We start from the raw sequence: 24,656 nt of genomic DNA, 5'->3' as shown, positions 1-24,656 counted from the left end.
AGTTCACGTAATCTGAATGTCTTAAGACTGTGGGAGGAAATTGAAGCAAATCCATCAAGACTTGCACACAAACTATAGGAAGGGAGCATTTGTTCGCTACCCCCCAGACTCCTAAGTTTGAAACAGCATCACTAACACTGCATTGCAATGTAACATGTTTACACTAAATGTGTACTTAAAAATTAAGGAATAAACTGCCCTTTATTTGATACTTACTTCAGCAACATACAGTAGTGTATCCATTTGTGGGGGAGCAGGAGCCCCTGCCCATTCCTTAAACTTTTGTCAAATGTCAGTAATACCTCAAGTTCACATTCAGTGAAAGTTCACCTATGTTCTCCCATGGTTTGAAAGTAAAGATGTTACTTGGGAATATGGGCAAATTTATATTGTGGTTAGGTCAGGAATGTTCAGAAAGTGTGTGTTTGTTTTCGCCATACATGGAAAGAGAATGGCTAAAAGCATGTGCACGTACACATTCTTTTAAGTTGATTTAAGATTTCTAGTGAAATTTGGCATGGAACCTGACATACATATGGTTTTATAAATCTGATTTTTTTGTATGTGGGCAGTTTTTGCCTTTCATAAGTGAAATTTTAGTAAGAAATCTAATCAAAGTTTTATACATGATAATTATTAATTGAAATAAGAACATAACACATTTGACAAAGGGAAAGAGACAATTCAGTCCATCAAGTTTTTTTTTTTGCTAATAGCTAAACTGTTCCATCATCTCATAGAGATACTTTTTAAAGGTTGTCAAGGTTTCTGCTTTAACTACATACATGTCTTAGTAGTTTGTTCTGGATTTCCACAACTCTTTGCATCAAGAAATACTTCTTGGCTTAAACCCTAAATGCACTTCTCCTTAATTTTCACTGGTGTCGTCAAGTATGTGATTCACCATTTATATTGAGGAATTCTACCTTTGATACCCGAGGATGTGATTCACCCTTTACATGAAAGAATGTTGCAGGATCTACTTTATAAAGTACTGATCATTTTGAAGACCTAGATTAAGTCATCACATAGTCTAGTCTGCTGAAGACTATGCAGATGTAATTCTGTTGGAGCACAACACGTCCTTAGGTCCTGGGATGCTCTCTTTTGCACAGCTTTAAGTGCATCTATGTCTTTCTTGTAGCATAGTGACCACAATTGCACATAATACTCCAGATGTGGTCTCACTAGTGCATTATATAGTCTGAACATAACATTCCTCGATTTATATGCAAATGTTTTTTACAATATGGCATAACATATTATTTGCCTTTTTAATAACTTCCCAAGCTCAGTTCTGGTGGACAAACAGTGGCTACATGTTTTTATTCCAACCAGAATCACAGTCAGTTAATTGATTGTAACTGATCTGATTTAATTAGCTAGTTTTTCTTGTCTCTTATTCTGCATTCAGAAAATCACAGTGGTATGATTTTTACATTCATAAGATGTTTAGAAATATTTCTATTTTTGCTATAGCTTTAAATGTTTAACTCTCTTTTGTCATTTTCCTATTATTTTACCTTTTTTTCTGTGTATCTTGTTTCCTTCAGTGCACCCTAAAAATGACAATTAAAAACAAACAGAGCAGGGTAAACAATAATGAATTATGAAATGCTGCAACTATAGTGCTCTTCATAATGTTTTGGACAAAGACACATTTTTTTTCTTGATTTAACCCTCTGCTCCACAGTGTAAAATTACAAATAAAACAATTCAGACATGATTACAATGCACATTGCAGACTTTAATTTTAAGGATATTTACATACAATTTGGTCAAACCGTGTAGAAATGACAACACTTTTTATACATGGTCCCTCCATTTCAGGGCATCGTAATGTTTGGGACATAGCATTGGCAGGTACAGTAAATTAATGCAGTCATATTTAGTACTTTGTTGCATATCCCTTGCATGCAAATGACTGCTATGGTGAGTATCTTCTCTGGTGATACTTTGCCAAGCCTCCGATTCAGCTTGACCCTTAAATCTTTTCTTCACCATACAGATGCCATGCACAATTTGATTTAAATTGTGAGACTGGTTTGACCATTCAAGAATTTTCCATTATTTTAGCTCTGAAAAACTGTGTTGTGTTGCCTTAGCAATATGGTTGGGATCATTATCTTGTTGAAGGATGAAGCGCAGTCCAGTAAGTTTGGAGGCATTTAATAGAAATGGAGCAGGTAAGATGTTTCTATAAACCTCAGAATTCATTGTGCAACTGCCATCAGTAATTACAATACATCATTAATGAAGATAAGTGTGCCAGTACCTTTTGCAGCCATACATGCCCAATACATAACACCCCCACCACCATGTTTAGCAGATTTGGTGGTATGGTTTAGATCTTGGGCAGCTCCTTTTCATCTCCCCACTTTACTCTTGCCATCACTCTGATACAGGTTCGTCTTTGTCTAGCACGTACACACCTTTTTCCAGAATTCTTCAGTTCTCTTTTAATTGCTTTTTATGCAAACTGCAATGTGGCCCTCCTGTTTTTAGCTAGTGGTCTGCACCTTGCAGTGTGGCCTCTGTGTTTCTGTTCATGAAGTCTTCGGCGAATAGTAGACTCAGACTGGACAGGTGTTTGGGGCTTTTTCTTTACCATGGGGAATATTCTTCTGTCACGAGCAGTGAAGGACTACCAGCCCCTTTGCAATTACTGAGCTCACCAGTGTGTTCTTTTTTCTTCATGATGTTCAGACAGTTGATTAAAGCAGTCCTAAGGTTTTACTGATGTCTCTAATGGTTTTATTCTTGTTTTTGAGCCTTGTAATGTCTTCTTTGACATTCATTGGCACAGCTCTTGTCCTCTTGTCTACATTGACAACTACAGGTAGTCTGTAGGTAGAGGCAAGCCTAGGTATGTTATGCATACACTAATGAAGCAATGAAACACACCTGAGTAATCACAAACACCCATGATGCCAATTGTCCGCACAATATAGAAAATGTGTTGTCATTTTTACACGGTGTAGACAAAAAGTATGTAAATACCCTTAAATTAAAGTCTGTATTGTGCACTTTAATCACATCTCAATTGATTGATTTGTGCTTTTAAAAGTAGAAGGTAAATCAGGATGAAAATTTTGGTAAAAAGTGACTAATAAAATCAACAAAACAAAACTAAATTATCCCCATATAACTACATTTTAACAAAAATTTGCCAAACTTAGTTTTATAATTTCTTCATTGACCCTAAAACACACAAGCTGGGAAGTAGCACCTCATTTGATTTGGCTAGGAATACAAATAAAAACAGAAGTTTGTTTGAATAAAAATATGTAGCCACAGTGGATCCCCAAGAATGAGCTTGGGGAAAATCCTTTTCAGACAGTGTCTTCCATCTTGTATTTATAAATGACTTTTTTACCTCTTATGTAGCACTTTGCACTTTTACACATTAAACTGCATTTTCTAAGTCTTTTTGAATTGTTTTTGTTGCCTTCTGATTGTATGTCATTCCTTCAATTTTAGTATCATCTGTAAATTTCATAAGTTTACTAACTGTACTGGATTCTATGTCTTTAATATAAATCTGAAAATGTACAATGCTGAGGACAGACTCCTGAAAGATTCCACTGGTGACTTCACTCTATGCAGAGCATTGTTTTCTTATTTGTACTATTTTTCTCCAGCTTGTCAACCAACCTGAGATACACTTTTGTAGGTTGCCTCTAATGCCAGCAGCATCTAGTTTAAAATCATTCTTTGGTGTGGGACGTTTCCTTTTAATCTCGGCAAATAATGCCATTTGTTTTGCTTTTGTCAACCACTGCAGCGGGCTGTTCAAAAAATCTAAAGGAATGATTTGGCAGAAACTTCCACTCATAAAGCCATGCCGGTTGTTATTTATTATGTTATTTGCATTTAAATATGGTTCTAATTTAGCTCTTGTAATAGTTTCCTCAAATTTATATGGTACAGAAATAATACTTATTGTTCAGTAATTACCTGGATTCATTTTGTTTCCCTTCCCTTCCAGAGTCACATTTGCAACTTTCCAGTCCTCAGGTTCTTCTCCTTTCTTAAGTGACTGTTTAAATATGCCTAATCATGGTTTATACAATAGATGAAATCTTTCATTTCTGTCTTTCCTCTCATTATTAGAATACAATTAAGGGAGGAAGCAATACATAAAAATGGGAAATTAATATGAAAATGATGGGAGCTAAGCATATAATGTTATAGTAAAAAAAACCCAACATATTTTAGACATTTTATAATTCTAAAAATCAGACTGCAGCACCTCTTCTCATAAAATAAAGAAAAAAAGACCAGCTAGTTCAGTGAGATCAATCTGTGGTAAATTGAATCTTGGATTCTGAAATTGTTTGGAATAAAACCCTGACGCCATCTGGGGTCTCCAGCCCTGTCTTTGAGAATCACTGATATATACTTATTATACTGGGACAATTGAAGGATACTTATCAGCCTAACAGACATTTTTTACACTATGGAGGAGAAAATAAATATTAATTAGTTTTGTTACACATGTTTTTTTTTTTTAGAGATTCCTCCAAAGTTGTTGTGCACTCTGCAGATGCCTTTGCTCCTGTTGGTTATCTTCAGCTTTTAAAGATGCATTTAGAAGATAAACCAAATGTAAGTGATTTAATGATTTTAGCTGATATTGAGTTTATGAGCAAAACTGCTGAACTCACAACTTTCTAATTTAAATTACATTTTTTTTTAATGAAAGCCTGTTTGAATGAGCAAAAGTCTAACTGTATGTTAAATTGTATTTAAAATGAGGCAGAATACACATATACATGCATGCCGTTAGTATGTAGTGACTTAAATTTCAGAGCACATAATTTTCTATGATTTACAGTAGGTTAAAAAAAGACAAGTATTTAACATTGATACAAGGCAGGAAGTACATTCAATATTTAAGGCCTAGCAAAATGTTACTATTCTAACATACTGTTTGGCTGAGTTATAAGGACAAATTGGCAGCAAAAATTAGGAAGTGGTAATGTGATCATTAATTAATACACTTCACATTCACTATTCCTCCACTTGATTATAGGCAAATGGTACTGGTCCTGCTTGATTCTAAGCCAGTTTTTACTTTCAGGTTGTAAAGTTTGGCAACAGCCTTTCATTTGGCAGAATAATTTATTCAACACCCACATGAGCATGCATCTTGGGAATTTTTGTTTATATTTGGAAAATCTTTGAAATTAACATATATTATTGGGAGCAAAAAAATGGATATTATTGGGAGCAAATAAGTAGAAGCAAAAGCTGGACAATTCTCTTGTGTATATCATATAGCCAAGTCACGTTATACCAATACACACAGACAAAATGGATTTATTACATTTGATTATAGACTTTGGGGTTGGTGCATGATGACTTAAGGGTCATCATGGACTTTCACTTTCCAAATCCAAAAATACTTAAATAAGATTAAGAAAGATAATAAGGTTTGGGGATTCATAGCACACAGTGTTGAGCTCAAGTTAAAACAGGTAATTATTAAAATGATACTCATCTTGAGTATTGTATGTTGATATTGGTTGTATTGAAAAAATCAGAATCCTTTTAGAATCCTACAAAAATTCTAGAGAAGTTTTATTGGTCTTACTAAAGGTCTAATATAAGCTATAAGCAAAGACGGCAGAAAATAGCATATTTGCAGTTTAAGCGAAAAGAGATTAGAAGTGTTTTTTTAGTTGTTTGTATGCCAGCTATTATTTTAAAATTAGCATTTAAAAAAAAGAACAGGATTGTAAACTAAAGGTTGAGTAAGGGTGCATTTCTCTTTGATATTAACTTACTTTCATAGAATCATCAATTAACAAACAATGTAGCGTACAGTAGTACTTTTGAGACCTTCAGATCTCAACTCATTGACATTTTGAACCACTCAAATGAATAGAGACTGATGATGAATTATATTGGGCTGAATAGGCCATTCTCATTATACATTTTCTTGTGTTCTTTTACACAGGCAGATATTTTCTCAGACTTAATATCAACTGTTTAATGGTGTTTTTTTCTGATAATAGATGTAGTACCTATAATAATTAATCAGCTGTAGGTTGCTGTACTTTAGAACTTTTGACAGTTGTGATTTTTTTTCTCTTGTGAAGTACAAATGCCAACACCATAAATCACTGTACCCATCATCATTGCTTGCCTCCTGTCAGTTTACCTCAACACTGAGATCTTCGGATGCCGACCTTCTCAGTATTTCAGAGCCTTACTGTGCGCATCTTATATGATGCTGCTGTGGCTTTCTAAGGTTGTCTGTAAAGCTCCATCTTTGTTAATTTTGAAGTCTTATCTGAAAACCAACCTGTTCCCTCTAGTATTTTAGTTCAACTATTTCTATTAATTCTTTTAAACTAGCTCTACTGAATAATATCTTCCTGAATCTGAGTAAAATGTGAAGTTTTTTTGTGATACTTTCACTCAGTTTGCATCGTTTTTAGTTTAATTCTATTTTTCTGTTATCTTCCCACTGTTTATTTTCCTACTTTGTTATCTTTTGTTATTCACTTCGTCCTTTGAAGTTTGCTTTTTGTGATTAATGTAGCATGTTAACATCATGTGGTCTGTAAATCTTCATTGTGATTTATCAAAATTCTGATAGTAATGAGCATAAACTATGGCTTAAATAATACAGTGTGCAAACTGCAGCCGTTGATTACTTGTTGATTTCTTAGCTAGTCTGTGATGAAGAACACTAACTTTATTAACCCTACTACACGTAAATGAGGAAATAGTTGAACCACGAAAATGAAATACACTTCTATCACCACTTGCATATACAGTATAAAACAAATTATAATTCAGTTTAAACACTCATGTAGGAATCATTTAAGTGTTAAATGCTTATCTATCAATCATATGTCAGTGTATGTAAATATCCAGAGCCAGGGTCATCGGGCAGCTGAAGCCTGCCCTAGCAATCATCGGGTGCAAGGTCGGAGGATCACTTGGACAAGGCGCCAGTCCATCACAGGATGAACATACAAAAACATACATGGGACAGTTTAACAGCACTAGTACACCTAACCTTTAGACTATGAGAGAAAAGGGAAAGCAGGTAAACTCGATGCAAACCATGGTCTCCTTATTGTGAGGCAGCAATATATACAGTATATATATATATTAACTGGAAACTGGTCAGTAACATGATTGGGTATAAAAAGAGCATCTTAGCGAGGCAGAGTCTCTCAGAATAAAGATGGGCAGAGATTCATTAATCTGCAAAAAACTGAGTCTACAAATTGTAGAACAAATTCAGAATAATGTTTTGCAATGTAAAATTGCAATGAATTTGAATATCTCATTATCAACAGTTCGTAATATCATCAAAAGATACCATAAATCTGGAGAAATATGTGCGCAAGGGACATCAGTATTGGATGCCCATGGTCTTTGGGTCCTCAGGTGGCACTGCATTAAAAACAGGCATGATTCTGTCATGGAAATCACTGCATGGGCTCAGGAACATTTCCAGAAATCATTGTCTGTGAACACAGTTTGCCGCGCCATCCACAAATGCAAGTTAAAGTTCTGTGCAAAGAAGAAGTCATGCAAAGAAGAAGCCATATGTGAACATGATCCAAAAACACCACTTCTCTGGGCCAAAACTCTCTTAAAATGGACTGAGGCAAAGTGGAAAACTGTTCTGTGGTCAGAAGAATCGAAATTTGAAATTATTTTTGGAAAACCTGGATGCTGCATCCTTCAGACTAAAGAGGAGAGGGACCATCTGGCTTGTTATCAGTGCTCATTTCAAAAGTCTGCATCTCTGATAGTAAGGGTGTGCATTAGTGCCTGTGGAATTGCACAATGGGAAAGGCGCCATCTATGATTAAATGTATATGCAGGCTTTAGAGCAACATATGCTCCCATCCAGACAACGTCCTTTTCAGGAAATGCCTTGCATATTTCAGCAAGAGAATTCTAAACTTCATACTACATCTATTACAACAGCATGGCTTTGTAGTAGAAGAGTCCAGTTGCTGAAGTGGCCTGCCTGCAGTCCTGAAGACCTTTCACCAATGGAAAACATTTGGCGCATCATGAAATGAAAAATACAACTAAGAAGATCCAGGACTGTTGAGTAGCTAGAATCCTATATCTGACAAGAATGGGACAATATTTCTCTCTCAAAAGTCCAGCAATTGGTCTCCTCCGTTCCTTAGATGTTTACAGGCTGTTGTTAACATGAGAGGGGTTGCTACCAAGTGGTAAACATGGCCCTGATCCAACTTTTTTGGGATGTGTTGCTGCCATCAAATTCAAAATGACCTTATTCTTTTCTTAAAATGGTACATTTTCTGAGTTTAACATTTGATATGTTTTCTTTGTTCTATTTTGTGTAGGTTAAATAATGTTTTGTTCAGGTACACTGCTGCAGGTGAGAGGTGTTTGAAATTTTGTCATTAACTAAATTATTTTTAATACGTTAATGCATTGTTTTATAAACATCAATAATTAAAACATTTTAGTGAACAGAAAGATAGTTTTAGCTGTATCTATTTTAATGAAAATATTATTTATGAAACATAATTTTCTGCATTAATCATAAGAGCATATCTTATAGTCATGATTTTCTATGTCATGAGTTTAATTTTTCAGTTCTGTTTGTAACAAGTTAGTACACCATGTACAATAATTTGTCCAGGAACTTGGCAAAGAAGGGGCACTACCTGTAAATGAATTGAGCACCACTACAGATTTTGAGGAACCATGAAGAGAAATAAAATGATAATTGATGATTTACAACCTTTGGATGAAAAGCTTATATTATGGAAAAAGTCCAAAATATAATGTCATATGAACATGAATGTAAACTGTTTTAATAGGTGTTAAAACCATATCTATTTTATCAACCTCCTTTTAAAAGATGTGACTAACAAAACTTCAAAATGTTTGCTGTCAAATCACTCTAAGGTTAGAGACCCTGTAATTTAAAATTCTATTGCGTTTTAGTTGTTTTGTATTTTTTTCCGGTCAGTTAATGCACACAGTTGCTGGGTAGACTTTATTATCCCATAATTTGTTTGTAACAGGAAAGTAAAAAACAGGCATTGTTGCACAGATACAAGAAAATAGGCCAAAACACTGCAACTCCACACATTGAATAACTCAGTTCACTTAAGGTTAGTAATAATGATAATAATAATAAATAAAGGATAGTAAAAGAAGAATAATTCCCTTTAACAGTACACAGAAATAGTTCAGAATTTAACAGAAACACTAAAAGTAACATAACTAAAAATGCTTTTTCCCTTGATAACTTAAATCTGCAGCCTGATGGCAACAGCTGAAATATAGAAAAAAGAGGATGGCTACTGTCTAGCAGAAGTGAGTTGGCCTTCTTTATTTGCTGTTTTAAATACTAATACAGCATTATGTTGTTAAGTTACAATTATTTGTTATTAATTCTGAGGTTGCCAAACTAATAAATAAAAGTGAATGAAACAACAGATTCAATGAAAGACTTACAAAAAATAGTGTCATTAGGGTTTTCCCTACTGAGTTTTCAAAGAAATAGCAGCCATGTTTGCCCCCTTTTTACAAATTCTTTCAGTATTGAGATCAAATTTTAGCCTGTTATCAATAATAATTTATATATTAGATTAGATTAATGAATTCTTCAAAAATTCAGGAGTTAAATTATTTAACAGTTAAACTTCAAAAGGTGGATTCTGAAGCAGTTTCTAAAAATTATTGGCAGCCATTAAAGTGACTGGAGAATTGGAGTGAACCGGAGTTACATTTCTATTTTTGTTACGGTTTTTTCCCTAAAATTAATGTAATTCAATAGAGAGGTCTGCTTAATCCAAATGAATAAATAATCATTCCTTGTTTATTGCATCCTGAAAAACCATATTTTGTCATTTTTTTTTAAAGTTTTACAAAAAATAATTCACAATGAGTGAGAATTAAAGGATAAGTGTGATTGATGAATAACACGTAGATTTCCAGAAAGATATACAGCTAAAGACAAGAGCCTTTTACTTTATAGTAAATAATATATATTCTTCAGCCCATTCATTTTTTAATTGAAATTAGTTTATTACATTTAGGTTAATTCAGGACTGCAACATTAGATACAATACAGGAATCAAATCTGGAAATGTGTGGAAAGTACAATGTAGGTCACATTCAGACATACTCAATCATATGAGACCAAATTTGGAGCAGCAGTTCATATTACATACAGTACATACAAAAGCCTGGAATATATGAGGGAAGCCAGAGTTCACAGAGACTGAAGAACATGTAGAATTTACCTTCCAGAGTATTATGCATGCCTGAAGCCTACTTTAGGAATGCATTGATATCACGTTAGCATTCTCACCGACTCCTAATTAAAAGTTTCTTCTTATTTTTAAATCCCTTAACAGTCTAGATTCTTCTGACCTTTTTCGCCTCATAAGTTATATGTACCATCACATTCGATGCACTCATCAGAGTCCTGCCTGCTCTCCATCCTGCTTTCTAGGCTCCTTGAATGACCAAGAATCTATCATTGCTGGTTAGAAGCTCCGGAATATGTGCTTTTTAGTGTACGCACTAGTTTAACTTCAACATCATTAAAGTTAACTTCTTCAAACACTTTTTTGCAAGTGCTCTTCTCTTAACTGTTATAGTATCATTTTTTCTTTTTACAGTTTCACTGCATACATTTCTAATATTTGTATTTTCATTTTCTTCTTGTTTATATTACAGAGGTATTTTTTATAAATTCTTGATTGACTTTGTACAGTGTTCATCAGTTATGCAGATACTTGAGAGTGTATTATAATTTCCCTTTCAGTAAAAGGTATTATGCAATCAAATCAGTTGTCTTTTTAGCATTTTCACTGTAAATAGTACTGTAACTGATAATGATCAAAAGCAAAATAAACTAATGAATTATTTCAGTCAAGTGAATTTTTTTAAAACTTATAACAATACTTTGTTTAAAAGTATAAAAAAATCTACCATGTTGACATTCCATAACTTCCAAGTAGTATATATTTATTCAATATGTATTTGAAGTGAATAGTATCATTTATTAATTTTAACAATCATCCTATCCTTTTATTTTGCTAACAATTTTATCATGTTAAATATGCTTTTGTTTTTGAAGTACTTCAGCGAAGGTTTTTTTTTGCCTTTATTTACACCCCATGATACTATAAATTTAATAGTGTAATATCTCTTACTTCAATTTATAATATTTGGTTTTCCTTTTTATAAAACCACACTCTTGCAACACGTGAATATTGCTATTCATCTTAAGGCCGGGTTTAAACTTCACGCAGCAATTTGCAACACTGATTTATTGCTGGTATTGCAACTCACACATGCGTCGCATTAATTTCTGAGGACATGCTCAGAGGACACGTCAAATGTACACTGGGAACGTGTGGCAGCCATGATGTGTGCACATACACGTTTTGAGTGTGAAGTATAAACCGGCCCTAAGACAACATAAAATAGAATATATTTTTCATCTCCACTCAGAAATTTTGAATTACTTTCTTTAGTTATTGAGATTTATTTTCAATCCCATAATTTTACATTTGATGTAGTACAATAATTTCATTGAAAGTTATTATAAATAATTTGTTAGGTTATATACAGGTGGTTCTTCTCATTTTATATGAGAATCATAACAGCTATTTTTTTTTTTTAATAACTTTAGTTATTTTGGCTGGGTAGGCCTAGTTTTACAGTTGTATTTTAGGGACACTGATTTTGTCTTTTTTATTTCTTCTGTAATTTACCTTTCTTCGTGTAAGATTTTGCTTTTTTCTGTTATTTTTGTAAACCATTCATCATTCTCCTACATCCTTTTATTTAATTTCACATAGTATTACACACTGCATTGTAATACGTCTGTTTAAACAATACACACACATATTGTATAACATAATGCACAGAGATTAAATTAAACAGGTTTGTTTTAGAAGGGTGCAATAAGGCAAATTGAAATTGATAAATTACAGTCAGGTTCATAATTATTTGGACATTGACACAATCTTCATAATTTTGGCTTTGTATGCCACCATAGTGGATTTGAAATATAATAATCATTATGTGATTTTATAAGTACTCCAATTTACAGGGAAAAGTTTGGTGTTGGTGGCAGGATTGGCAGTCCAGCCACCGTAAAAAAAAAAGCCTCACACTGTTCCAGTGTGGTGCTGAGGTGTCACGCGCTGCACTCGGGTTCCAATCCAGGTGCTTCATCATGTAATGGGTGTGGCAATGTGCTATCAGCGCATGATCCTTACTCCTCTGTCAATGTGATTTGAAGTGTAGATGCTCAGCTTTAATTTAAGGAGTTTACCAAAAATAGCTATCTGTTTAGCAATGACATACATTTTTATACATGGTCCCCATATTTTCATGAGCTCAGAAGTATTTGGACAAACTAACATAGTCATAAATATAATGATCATTTTCAATATTTGGTTGAAATTCCTTTGCAGTCGATGACTGTCTGAAGCCTGGAGCCCATGGCCTTCTCCAAGAGCTGGATTTCTACCCAAGTGATCCTTTGCCAGGCCATTACTGCAAGATGTCTTCATTTACTACTTGTTTGTTGGACTTTCTGCCATTGGTTTTGTCTTTGGCAAGTGAAATGCATGTCCAATTGGGTTTGTCAATTGATTAACATGACCTTTTGAAGAACCTTCCACTACTTTGCATTGAAAAGCACTTGGTTTGCTTTTGTGTTTTGGCTTATTGACCATCCATACTGTGGATGCCCTGTCAGTTTTTCAGAATTTGGATGAATCTCAGCAGATAGTGTAGCCCAGTATATATTTTAGAATTCATCCTGTTACTACTGCCAGCAGTCAAATAATCAATAAACACTAGTGACCGACTTCCATGGGCAGTCATGCATGCTCATTGCATAACACTGCCTCCGACAATGTTTAACAGATGATGTGGTATTCATTGGATCATGAGCCATTTCCTCTTTTCTCTATACTCTTCTTTTACCAAGATTCTGGTACATATTGATCTTAGTTTCCTTGTCCAAAGAAAATTGTTCCAGAACTGGACAGGTTTTTAAATATTTTCTGGCAAAGTCTAATCTGCACTTCTATGCTTGGGGTTAACCAGTGGTTTGCACTTTGCGGCTCTGTATTGACTATGATGGTTTTTTATCTTGATTGTAGACTTGGGCAATGATAGGTCTAACTCCCAGAGAGTGTTATTGGTTTTGCTAAATGGACAGAATTCTGCAATTATCCAACACAGTTGTCTTCCATGGTTGTCTAGACCTTTTGGAGTTGCCGAGCTCACCTTTGCATTCCTTCTTTATAAGAATGTCCCAGATGGTTTATTTGACCAGTCCTTGTGTTTCTGCTACTATATCTCTCTATATATCTCTAAAGGGTTTGTTTTGTTTTTTCTGCCTAATGATGGACTGTTTTTACTTGCATGGTCAACTCTTTGGACCTCATATTGGGAGTTTACAGTGATAGCTTCCAAATGCAAATTCCACACTTGGAATCAATTCCAGTCCTTTTACCTGCTAAATAATTAATGAAATAATGAGGGACCTGCTCACATCTGGCTTATGCAACAGCTTCAGTCAAATGTCCAAACTGCTCGTTCGATACTTTTGTTAAACCCCTGGAATTAAAGCTGAAAGTTTACACTTTAATAACATAATGATTGCTTTATTTCAAATCCACTGTGGTGGGGTACAGAGCCAGAATTCTGAAAATTGTGTCGCTGCCCAAATATTTATAGTTCTGACTGTATGTAATTGTGTTAATAATTCAAATATATTTAAACTAACCTCAAAAGTTATTAGAACATTTATGAAGGTAAATAAAATGGTGTATAAAATAAACAGCACAGGGCTATATTTTTTCTTTTAATACCTTTACTATCATAAATATTAGGTATTGTTTCACTATATGACTATTATAACTGTTAGCTAATGAAGCCTTTTTATTTTTATTTCATTTAGTATTCATATACAAAAACAGTATCTGGTAGTTCGTGTCCATGTATGTGTTACATTAAAGAAAATTGTGAAAGCTTTGAGTCTTTGAATCGAGAACCCACTGAACACGAAATATGTGCAACATCTCCACTTGATAACGGTAAGTATTTATACAACTATAGCACACTTTTTATTTTTTATCTCGAATATATATTCTGTTTATTCTACTTGAATTCAATGTTAATGTTGTATGTATCACTCCCTTTCTTTTCTTATGAATATAAACTTATATTCCTCTAAAATTAGTCTGCCTGCTTAAGTGGTAAGTTATGTTCCTTCTGCACCGTTGTATGTATGTATGTATGTATGTATGTATGTTTTTATCTCACAATATGTCTGTTTTTTAAAATTATTTATACAGTTCTACTGGGACATCCTATGAATCATCCAACAGCAGTAATATTAATCAAGAAAAAAGGGTGCTGTAATCTACCATTTCCTAAAAATTGATCATCAATACAAATGTTTTTTCCTTGTACACAAAAATAGCAGAATTACAGTAATAGGTTGTGTTCGGTTTTTGCTATTCTTTGGAATTAGGCAGAGGATGTATTTATTTATTTATTTTAATTCTGGGCACAATCTTTGAAGTGCTCTTTAACAGTTCAAGTTATATTTTTTGTGGTTACTTTTTTTTTGTTTTACTTTTTAACATTTCGGATAAGGAGTACTTTCTGTTCATGAGAACTTCACTCTGCAAATTCAGATAACATACTCTGCATGCACAGGTGTTTGCCATACCTGTACTATAAACTGAAAAATGTTGCACTGTGAACTTTTTTCCAAAACTACTTAAAGAAATCCAGCTTTTTGTTTAGTATTATCAGTCCCAAATGTGTATTCTAGCAGCCAAACACTAGCACTATGGTTATCTAGTAGCTGTTTATTTATGCTTATTTCATTGTAGACTTACTTATTAATTCCCACCTAGCCAAAGATTATGTACATAGAATCTGAATTATTTTCTGTTTTGAGAAAATATTAATAATAGTGTTAATTTAAAAATAAAAATTCATAATTAAATTTTTTTTTTCCTTCTGCCAATACACAGAGAAGGTTTCAAGTAGATTAATCAGTTTAAGACAGACACATTGATAACATAAGACTATTAGTTCAAGAAGACAAGCTAAAAATATGTGTCATTCCTTGTATTATGTGCTATATGTGTGGCATGGGTGTGGAGTATGTCAGTGTTGTTTTTGTACTTAATTTATTTTTATGGTTTCTTTTTTAATATAAAAATGTTTGTAATATTGAAACTCCATGAGTAATATATGCATGTATAATACAGTAATGCAGTAAATTCAAATCTGTTGACAAACATAAGACATTAAATTAATGATGTGGCTGTCTTTAGATAAAAATGTTTTGTAACCCAAAATATATTTGCTTTTTAAAATGCACCTTCAATGTAAGAGCGTTGTAGCCCATTTCAACTTAATTTAACTCTTGTAGCCATTGACTTGTTTTGGTATTGTTTCTGATTATAACTAATTTCTTGATGGCAGGAAGATGATTTATTTATCTTGCTAAAATTAATATCCATTTGTAGCGGTCAGAAGCCGCTAAGATTCACACCGTCGAGAAAGACGGTGATTTATTTATTTTATATGAGGATTACCAGGGACAACCCCAGCCTTGGCACGACACACACCCACACACACTACAGAGACAAAGAAAACGCACTGGGAACTTAAACGACAAAAAAGTATAATGAAATTAAATTACTAAATGAAAACAATAATACCACCCCTGATCCCTTCGGCGATATTACAATTAACAGATAAACATGACAAACACGCAGTAAAGTCCATGTATGAAATAATAGCGGTGAAGTTATGTCCAGTGATGTGAATGAAGCGAGGGAAATGGAAAAACACAGTCCTACCGGTAGTTGCTGAAGTAAGTTGACAGATGAATGGTTCAGGAGCGCTCCTTCTTCCGTGAAAGCCAAATAATCCAGACAACGTCCTCAGTAACAGTAAACAGGTAGATGAATGATTCCAGACCCCAACAAACAACACAATCCAGGACACGAAGATGTAAAGCAGGAAAACGACAGGCAGTTCCACAGATAAATACAAGCAGCAAACGACCAAAACAAAACTTTTTCTCCTCTTCGTCCCCTGCCCTCCTTTTGAACCCCTCTGGCCACCTTTGCCCCCAACAGCCCTGCAAGGACTGCTGGGAGATGCAGTTCTAACCAATGGTAGCACTGCTACAATCCCCCTCCCCAGGCCGTGGTGTATGGCCGAACCAAGGCTTGAGGTTAGCGATGTTAACAGTGTCTACTTTCTTCGTCCCCGGCAATCCCACTCTACTGCATAGGTCACTGGTCCTTTCTTTTGGACTATAGTTGCGGGCGAACCACTTCGGAGCCAGTTTAGCTGTGAATTTATCGGAGGCTTTGGAGAGGGGATGAGTCCTGATCCAGACTTTCTCCCCAACTGAGAATTGCACAGGCTTATGTCTCCGGTTGTACGACTGAGATTGTCTGGACTGGGACCTCACCATCCTCTCCTTTACCTGTTGTGTGATAAGTTGTAGTGTTTGCAAATGATCATGTATTGAGGTGTCTGGATTGGGTGGTTTATGATTAATTACCCTCTCTAGTGGACCGTTTAGCTGTCTGCCTAAAGCTAACAATGCAGGGGTCTCACCCGTAACCTCGTGCACCGCCGTGTTCAATGCGAACCGCAGCTCAGGCAGCCACTTTGTCCAATCCTGATGATGGTCTCCGGCGAAGGATGCAATCATTGTCTTCAGGGTCCGGTTCACCCGCTCAGTGCGATTAGATTGGGGATGGTACGCTGTTGTCTTCAGGTGCACCACCCCCCATTGCTTCCAAAATTCTTCGCCTCTGAGCTGGTAAACTGCGGGCCCCGGTCTGAGATGATGTTCTTGGCACCCCCATCGGGTAAAGATCTCATCCTTCAGGGTGGAACATATCTTCTTGGCTGTGGCATTAGCCATGGGGAATAGCTCCACCCATCGGGTAAAATAGTCCACAACCACCATCAGGTAGGTCTTCCGGTCCTTACTAGTGGGTAATGGTCCCATTAGGTCCACGCCTAGGCTCTCCCGGGGTAGTGATGGTTACTGGCTGGAGTTGACCTGAGGGGAGACCAGGTGGGGTTTTGTATTGCTGACAGGTGGTACAAGTCTGGACATGGGACCAGACGTCTTTGCATATCGTCGGCCACCATGCCACCTCCAAGACTTTAAACAGTGTCTTAGTACGTCCAAGGTGACCACCGATCGGGCTGTCATGGTAATACTGTAGGAACTTGGGCACGTATGTCTCGGCACTACCAAACTGATAATGGTAAACCCGGTCTTTTGTTGGAACACAGCGATAGAGTGCCCCTTGAAGTTCCCTATAATGTATGCGGTCAGACCTCCCCCCTGAGCCCTCTCTCAACCCCTGACACACAGGACTGGCTGCTTGAGAGTGAACAATTTCCTGCATGTTCAGGGGAAGATCAGGCCAAGGGTTAGAGACCGATACCGCACATACCATCGGTGCGGGCTCGTGCACCCGGGATAAGGCATCGGGCACCACATTAGCACAACCCTTCCGATAGCACACCCTGAACGTGAACTGTTGGAGGCGCAAAACCCACCTTGTTAGCCTAGACGTGGTCTTCGGGCAATTGAATGCCCAGGTCAGAGCCCTATGGTCGGTGTAGACTTCAAAGGATGTCCCCTCCAGGAAGTGACGCCACTTTTCCACGGCCCACACGACAGCGAGGCATTCCTTCTCGGTGGTGGAATAATTATACTCGGCGCCCTTCAGTGACCGTGAAGCATAGGCCACCACTCTCTTCTCCTTGGTTAGTTTGAGCAAGAAGGCGCCGAGTCCGAGGTCACTTGCGTCTGTGTGGACCTGAAAGGTTAATTTGGGATCAGGCTGTGCCAGGACTGGAGGTGATATCAATGCCTGTTTAAGTCTTTCAAAGGAGTCCTGGCACGTTGGTGACCACTCCCAGGGGGATCCCTTCCTCAGCAGCTGGAACAAAGGGGCAGCGATGTCGGCAAACCCATGCACAAATTTGTGGAACCACCCAGCCATCCCCAGGAAGCGCTGGAGACTTTTTACCTCCTGGGGCTGGGTAGTCCAAGATGGACTTAATTTTCTTTGGGTCTACCGGACCCGTCTGCCGACACCAAATGGCCGAGGAAGTTTAGATGGTCCTGTAGAAATCTACACTTCGGTGTTGAGTGTCAGATGAGCCTTCTGCAGTCGCTGGAAGATGTGATCAAGGTCCTTCAGATGTTGTGAGACAGATGGGGAGAATACGATGATGTCATCAATATACACGAAACAGGTCTTTCCAATGAGTCCCCGGAGGACCTGCTCCATAAGCCGTTGGAATGACGCCCCAGCGTTTTTAAGTCCAAAGGGCATCACCGAAACTGGAACAACCCCTCCGGGTGATGACGGCAGTCTTCTCCATACTACTCTTCCCCATCCTCACCTGCCAATACCGGACTTCAGATCAAGGGAGCTGAAAACCACTGCCCCATGCAAAGACTCCAAGATGTCATGAATGAGGGGCATGGGGTAAGCGTCATCTAAGGTCTTCTTGTTCAGCTCCCGATAGTCAACACAGAATCGGTAGGTCCCGTCGGCCTTCTGAACGAGCACCGCAGGGCTAGCCCAAGGCGAGGTGGAAGGCTCAATGACCCCATCCGCCAACATCTGGTCGACCCACTCCTTGATTATTCCTCTTTTCAGAGCGACACTCTGTAAGCTCTGTGCCGAACAGGGACAGGGTCGACTGTGTGAATGTGGTGACACACCACCTCAGTCCGACCCAATTTGTCCGTCCACACAGAGTGCCACCTCCTAAGCAGCGGCTGAACAAGCTCCGGCTGTTCAAGAATAGCCTTCTCTACTGGGCTGGGCTCGTCCACCAACTGCGCGAGGTAATAACACAAGTTAGGCCAAACCAGATTACTTTGAGCCTTCGTCCCAAACCGATGGACTCCACCCCGGCAACTCATACTCCAGCCGACAGATGGATGGTAAGACCTACCGACACCAGAGAGTCCATTCCCAGTAACAAGGGCATTGACAGATGGTCATCTTCCAGGATGTAAACTTCTGTCTCCCAGTGTGTCTCATGTAAGCAGAACCTCATGGGAACCCTGCCCTTTGCCCCGTGTGCCCTTCCATCCGCAAGAAAGAATTTTACTTTTGCACTTTCCCTTAACTGCTCATGAGGCACTTTAAGCTTTTCCCACAAGCTGTATTTCATAAGGGTATAAGTGCTCCCTGTATCTACGACTGCCTCTCCAGTGACACCCCGCACTTGTATGGGCACCACTAAGAGGGGCAAGGTGGCTTGCACCAAGGTGAGATCGGCCCGGGGATCCACTGGGGCTTTCCCTGTGGTTTCGGACAGGGGACATCTCGAGGCGTGGGACCCTTTCGAGACCCACTCAGCCCGATAGCCGCCCAATCCTTTTCCACTCGGGACCCCACCTTCACCAACTCATCGACCGATTTCACGACCCCCCTCAGAGTAGCAGCCACCCGAGGGTCACATGCATCAAGGACACGTCGCAATATCTCTTCCTCACGCATGTCAGATCGCCACTTCAGACACAACGCACGGAATTCAAAGACAAAGTCCCGGAGGCTCTGCGATGGTTTTTGCACAAAGGTCCGGAGCTTTTCTTCCAACAGCGCCTGGTATCCGTCAGAGAGGAACGATTCAGGAAAGCAGCGAAACTCCGCCCAGGAGTTGTATTTGTGCCGCTCAGCAAACCACCAAGAGCGTGCCGCCCGCTGAGTGCCGTGTTCAGGAATCCCGCAGCTCGGCTCCACTCAGAGGATGCAGCTCCACGAACATGTCGACCTCCTCTACAAAGTCGACAATGCCCGTGGGTGCACACTGAGGGGCCAGCTTTGGAAACTCCATCCGCGGTACCGCAACGGACAAGGCCGACTGTCCCCAGTCGTTCCCCACTCCCGCTACAGGAGTCGACTGCCCCAGTGGCTGCGTGACGGCACGCCAGCTCTCTTGCACCTGCCTCCTGATCTCCTCTCTCATATTGGCTTCCAGGCGCTGCACACACTTCGCGAGGACTGCTCCAGACGCTGCACCCTCACAACCGCCTCTCCGGAAACTTGGGCGGCCGTGGCATCGATAAGATCATGGACAGTTTCATCACGATTTAGAAAACTGCGGGCGATGTCATCAACCCGCGTCTCTAGCTGTTCTAGGCGCAACGTCAGGTCTTGCAGAAGCTGTCCCTCGCCGATCTCGGGCTGCTCCGGACTGGAGACACACAGGGTATCCAGCAGGCTCAACTCCTCCTCGAGAGGGGCTCTGACCGTAACGTGACGCGGCCTAGGCAGCGGACGCACATCAACCAGCGGTTCACTAAGTTCAAGTTCCTCGCCCTGCACTGCGCTTACAACAGACATGCTTCTGAAAGAGTGTAGTGAAGTCGCACTAGAAGGTGTCGTAAATAACCCTGGCTCCTACCCGGCTCGCCAAAATCTGTAGCGGTCAGAAGCCGCTAAGATTCACACCGTCGAGAAAGACGGTGATTTATTTATTTTATATGAGGATTACCAGGGACAACCCCAGCCTTGGCACGACACACACCCACACACACTACAGAGACAAAGAAAACGCACTGGGAACTTAAACGACAAAAAAGTATAATGAAATTAAATTACTAAATGAAAACAATAATACCACCCCTGATCCCTTCGGCGATATTACAATTAACAGATAAACATGACAAACACGCAGTAAAGTCCATGTATGAAATAATAGCGGTGAAGTTATGTCCAGTGATGTGAATGAAGCGAGGGAAATGGAAAAACACAGTCCTACCGGTAGTTGCTGAAGTAAGTTGACAGATGAATGGTTCAGGAGCGCTCCTTCTTCCGTGAAAGCCAAATAATCCAGACAACGTCCTCAGTAACAGTAAACAGGTAGACGAATGATTCCAGACCCCAACAAACAACACAATCCAGGACACGAAGATGTAAAGCAGGAAAACGACAGGCAGTTCCACAGATAAATACAAGCAGCAAACGACCAAAACAAAACTTTTTCTCCTCTTCGTCCCCTGCCCTCCTTTTGAACCCCTCTGGCCACCTTTGCCCCCAACAGCCCTGCAAGGACTGCTGGGAGATGCAGTTCTAACCAATGGTAGCACTGCTACACATTTATTGTACATTAGCTTAATGTTTGGAAACAAGTTAACAAGCAAAAGAGAGCAAAATTTAACATAGAGCTAAAGAAGGTGAATACCACTATCAGTTGCTCTAGAAATGTAATTGAAGTCCAATTAGTATTTATTGATTCTATTCACATGCATGAACATGATGTTTTTTTGGTCTTTTACAATCATAATGTGAAATTATGCCACAAAGTCTAATATGCTAGTTTACCAAGTCATTAGAAATGTCTGCACATATGTCATGTTGCTAGTAAAATAGTCTTTTAATTTGTGTACAAAAGACAAGAACTTGTTTCCACCATTAACTTAAAAGTCTGTATTTAATTAATCATTCATGCCTCTCTTGTAACATTTGAAACCTCATCTGGTTTTGGAGCCTTTAAAATATGAATTATGAGTATGAATTATAAATAAATAGTAGGGAATGGGTGTTTTCTCAAACTTGTTTCCATTAGATGGCGATTGAGAGCCATATTTACTTTGGAGTCTGTTGGAAGTCTATGACTTAAGAAAAAATATAGAGTCAGTACAGCTGCAAAACCTGATATTATACTTGCATATTTTATGTATTTAAAAGTTATTTTGGCAGTCATAATTTTTAAAAACTATGGTATTATTTTTTTCAGCCAATGAATTCTTCTCAGCTGAGAACAGTAAACACAGTATTTAGTATTTATTTGGCGTTAATTGAAGGAGAAAATGATTCTCATATGAAGTCCTTTCAGTGTTTTATTATCAAAATGTTTTACTTTTGCAATTTTGTGTTTAGTTTTAATGATATTCAGGCTTGTATCTGCTATGGATAATTTACTAAATCTTAAGGTGTATTTCAGAAGATTCATGTCTCCTTTATATTTTATATTTTAAATATACATTTTTTTATGTTTCTTAACATACTTTGCTCAATGTATGTTTTAAGTTAAATGAATGACATTTTTATTAGAAAGGAAAGCATTGCACTGCTTTACTCTCTAGCATTATACAGCTTCCACATACAAATATTTGAAGTGTAGGACAATCAAAAAGAGTGGTGTGTCAACTTCACATCATTAGCTGAAAAAGACTTCTGTTTCAGTTATGTTAAATTTTCATATTAATTTAGTAAATACTAATAGATTATGCCAAGACTAATGTAACCATTTAATTTGGATTATTTCATTTATCTTTTTTATTTAATGTTAAGCTCCGTGTTTTTCTAAAAACTGAAAATTCAAGCAGAAATGTAATCAGTTTAATGCAATGTTCTTGGACTAATACATTTTAGATTTTATTAAAAGTTTGAAGCTAAATGCTACACTAAAATGTACGTAATCAGATTTGAATATTTGCTAGCTTGTCACTGTGTCACAGTTCACTCTAATCTTAATAAACAGTCTGTAAGTACCGAAACTTACTCCACTTCCCCTCATTGTCTGACTGTTACAACTTTTATCCTTTTGGCAAGATATTTTAAAAGACTTTTACTGTATCTTCAGAAACTTTTCCCAGATTCTAACAGGTCAGTCAAGAGAGAATCCCTCCAGCATGTCTTGGGCCTACCTCCAGGTATCTATATTATATAAAAAAATCTTTCGACGCAACAAGACTTTTTAGGAGACGAGACATTTCGGAAAATATTTTTTCAAGTCCTGCGAGACAAGAATATTGCCATGAGATTATTTCAAGTCATGCCGTCCTATCAACCATTTTCAAACAAGACCCACGGTTCTCTTGCCTCTCAGTCTTCTGAATGCTTTTGTCAGACATACCTCCTGTGCTCTCAGCTCTTATAAATTTTAACATTTTCCTCACTTTAAGTTCCCAATTAAAGAAGATGTACTATGTCCAAATCTTATTGAAGAATTTCATCACAAAGGGTTATCAACAGAAAAAATAAGTACACGAGCAATCCTAGCACCTAGAAATGAGGAAGTCAAACAAATTTATGTCAAAAATGTTGATCGGTAACACAGCAAAATAGTTCAATGTGTATCAATAGACTATAGTGAAACAGTTTTTGGTGATCGTGTGGAAGATGAAAACAGCAACTTACAATATCACGAAGAATATCTACAACCGTTAACACCATCTGGTCTTCCACTGCACGAATTACTGTAGAAAGAAGGATGTATCCAAGGAAGGTAATGTAGTACATCTTCCGCAGATAACATTAGACAACAAAAGAGATCTTGATATGCCATTTGTATGAAAACATTAGCAGTTTCCCGTTAAAATAGCTTTTGCAAAGACATTTAACAAATCTTAGAGCCCAACATTCAAAAAAGTTGAATTATTTAATAGAGAGAAAGAAATCAAATTCAATGACGGGCAGTTATATGTCACGTTGATGCAAATGTAACACTTTAAATGAAAATTAAAATCTGTTTAAATTGTATATCCGCATCCCCATATGCGAGCGGCAGAACCACAAAGAGGCTAGCGCGTAGTGTTGGCAAGCCATATATATATATATATGGCTGCAGAAGAAAAAATGATTATAGGTTATTTCCACGCTTAAGAGTGTTGTATGCATATATACAGTGCTATGTAAAAGTTTGGGCACCCCTGATAATAATCACTATTCTTTTATAACTTGCTAAGCTTTTGAGGCAGTAACTTCATTTTAACATATTGTATACCTTATGGAAACAGCAACATTTCAGTAGTGAAATATTTTTTATTGGACCAACAGAATCACTTTAATGTGCATTTAAACAAAAATAGGCAAGTGCATAAATTTGGGCACTCCAAATGACTAATCCCATCAATATTTAGTTGTGCCTCCTTTTGCTGAAATAAAAGCCTGTAGACGCCTCCTATAGCCACTGACATGTTCCTGAATTCTGGCTGATGGTATTTTGGACCATTCTTCCATACAAAATGCCACCAGTTCAGCCAGGTTTGATGGCTTCTAAGCAAGGACAGCCTGCTTCAAACCAATCCATACACTTTCAGTGATGTTCAGGTCTGGGGACTGGGATGGACATTCTACAACATTATACTTGATGATCCGGAGGTGGTCTGTTGTTTGTCTGTGACCATTCAAACCAGCCTTTGGCTGTGTCTTTCAGATATATTTCTTGGCCTACTACATCTTTCCTTCACAAGGACTTTTCCTTTGGCCTTCCATTTCCTAACTATATTTCTGATTGTGGAGACAGACAGTCCAAACCTTTCTGATAATTTCTTGTACCCTACACCTAATTCATAATGATGAATTATCTTAGTTTTTAGGTTAGTAGAAAGTTCTTTACTGTAGAGGTTCCTGTGTTGCCACTCTCTAAGAGAGAACCAAGTAGTACTAGCAATTACCTATGTTAAATAACCTTTTCCATGATTGGTTGTATCTGTCTTTTTAGTTTAAGGTCTAATGAGCTAATCAAAGCAATTTTGTGCTGCAACCTGACTACAGGTCTTCAAATTAATGCAATGTTTCCAAACATTTTCACATTCCATTTTTTACATTTTCTTTTATTTC

The 24,656-nt window shown here is 37.7% G+C and overlaps 1 protein-coding gene across 1 annotated transcript in view; it reads left to right on the top strand.

The window, feature by feature from the left end:
* The window catches only part of dph6 (diphthamine biosynthesis 6), a 400,161-nt gene that overhangs the window by 190,903 nt on the left and 184,602 nt on the right, over window positions 1–24,656 (top strand). Inside the window, exons 8-9 of the mRNA XM_039741254.1 lie at window positions 4,515–4,608; window positions 13,958–14,093. Of these exons, the coding sequence (XP_039597188.1) occupies window positions 4,515–4,608; window positions 13,958–14,093 (230 nt within the window). The remainder of the gene's footprint in view (window positions 1–4,514; window positions 4,609–13,957; window positions 14,094–24,656) is intronic.

Source organism: Polypterus senegalus, chromosome 18 (genome assembly GCF_016835505.1).
Source record: "Polypterus senegalus isolate Bchr_013 chromosome 18, ASM1683550v1, whole genome shotgun sequence".
Lineage (NCBI taxonomy): Eukaryota > Metazoa > Chordata > Cladistia > Polypteriformes > Polypteridae > Polypterus > Polypterus senegalus.
This window is presented reverse-complemented; position numbering and strand designations above follow the sequence as displayed.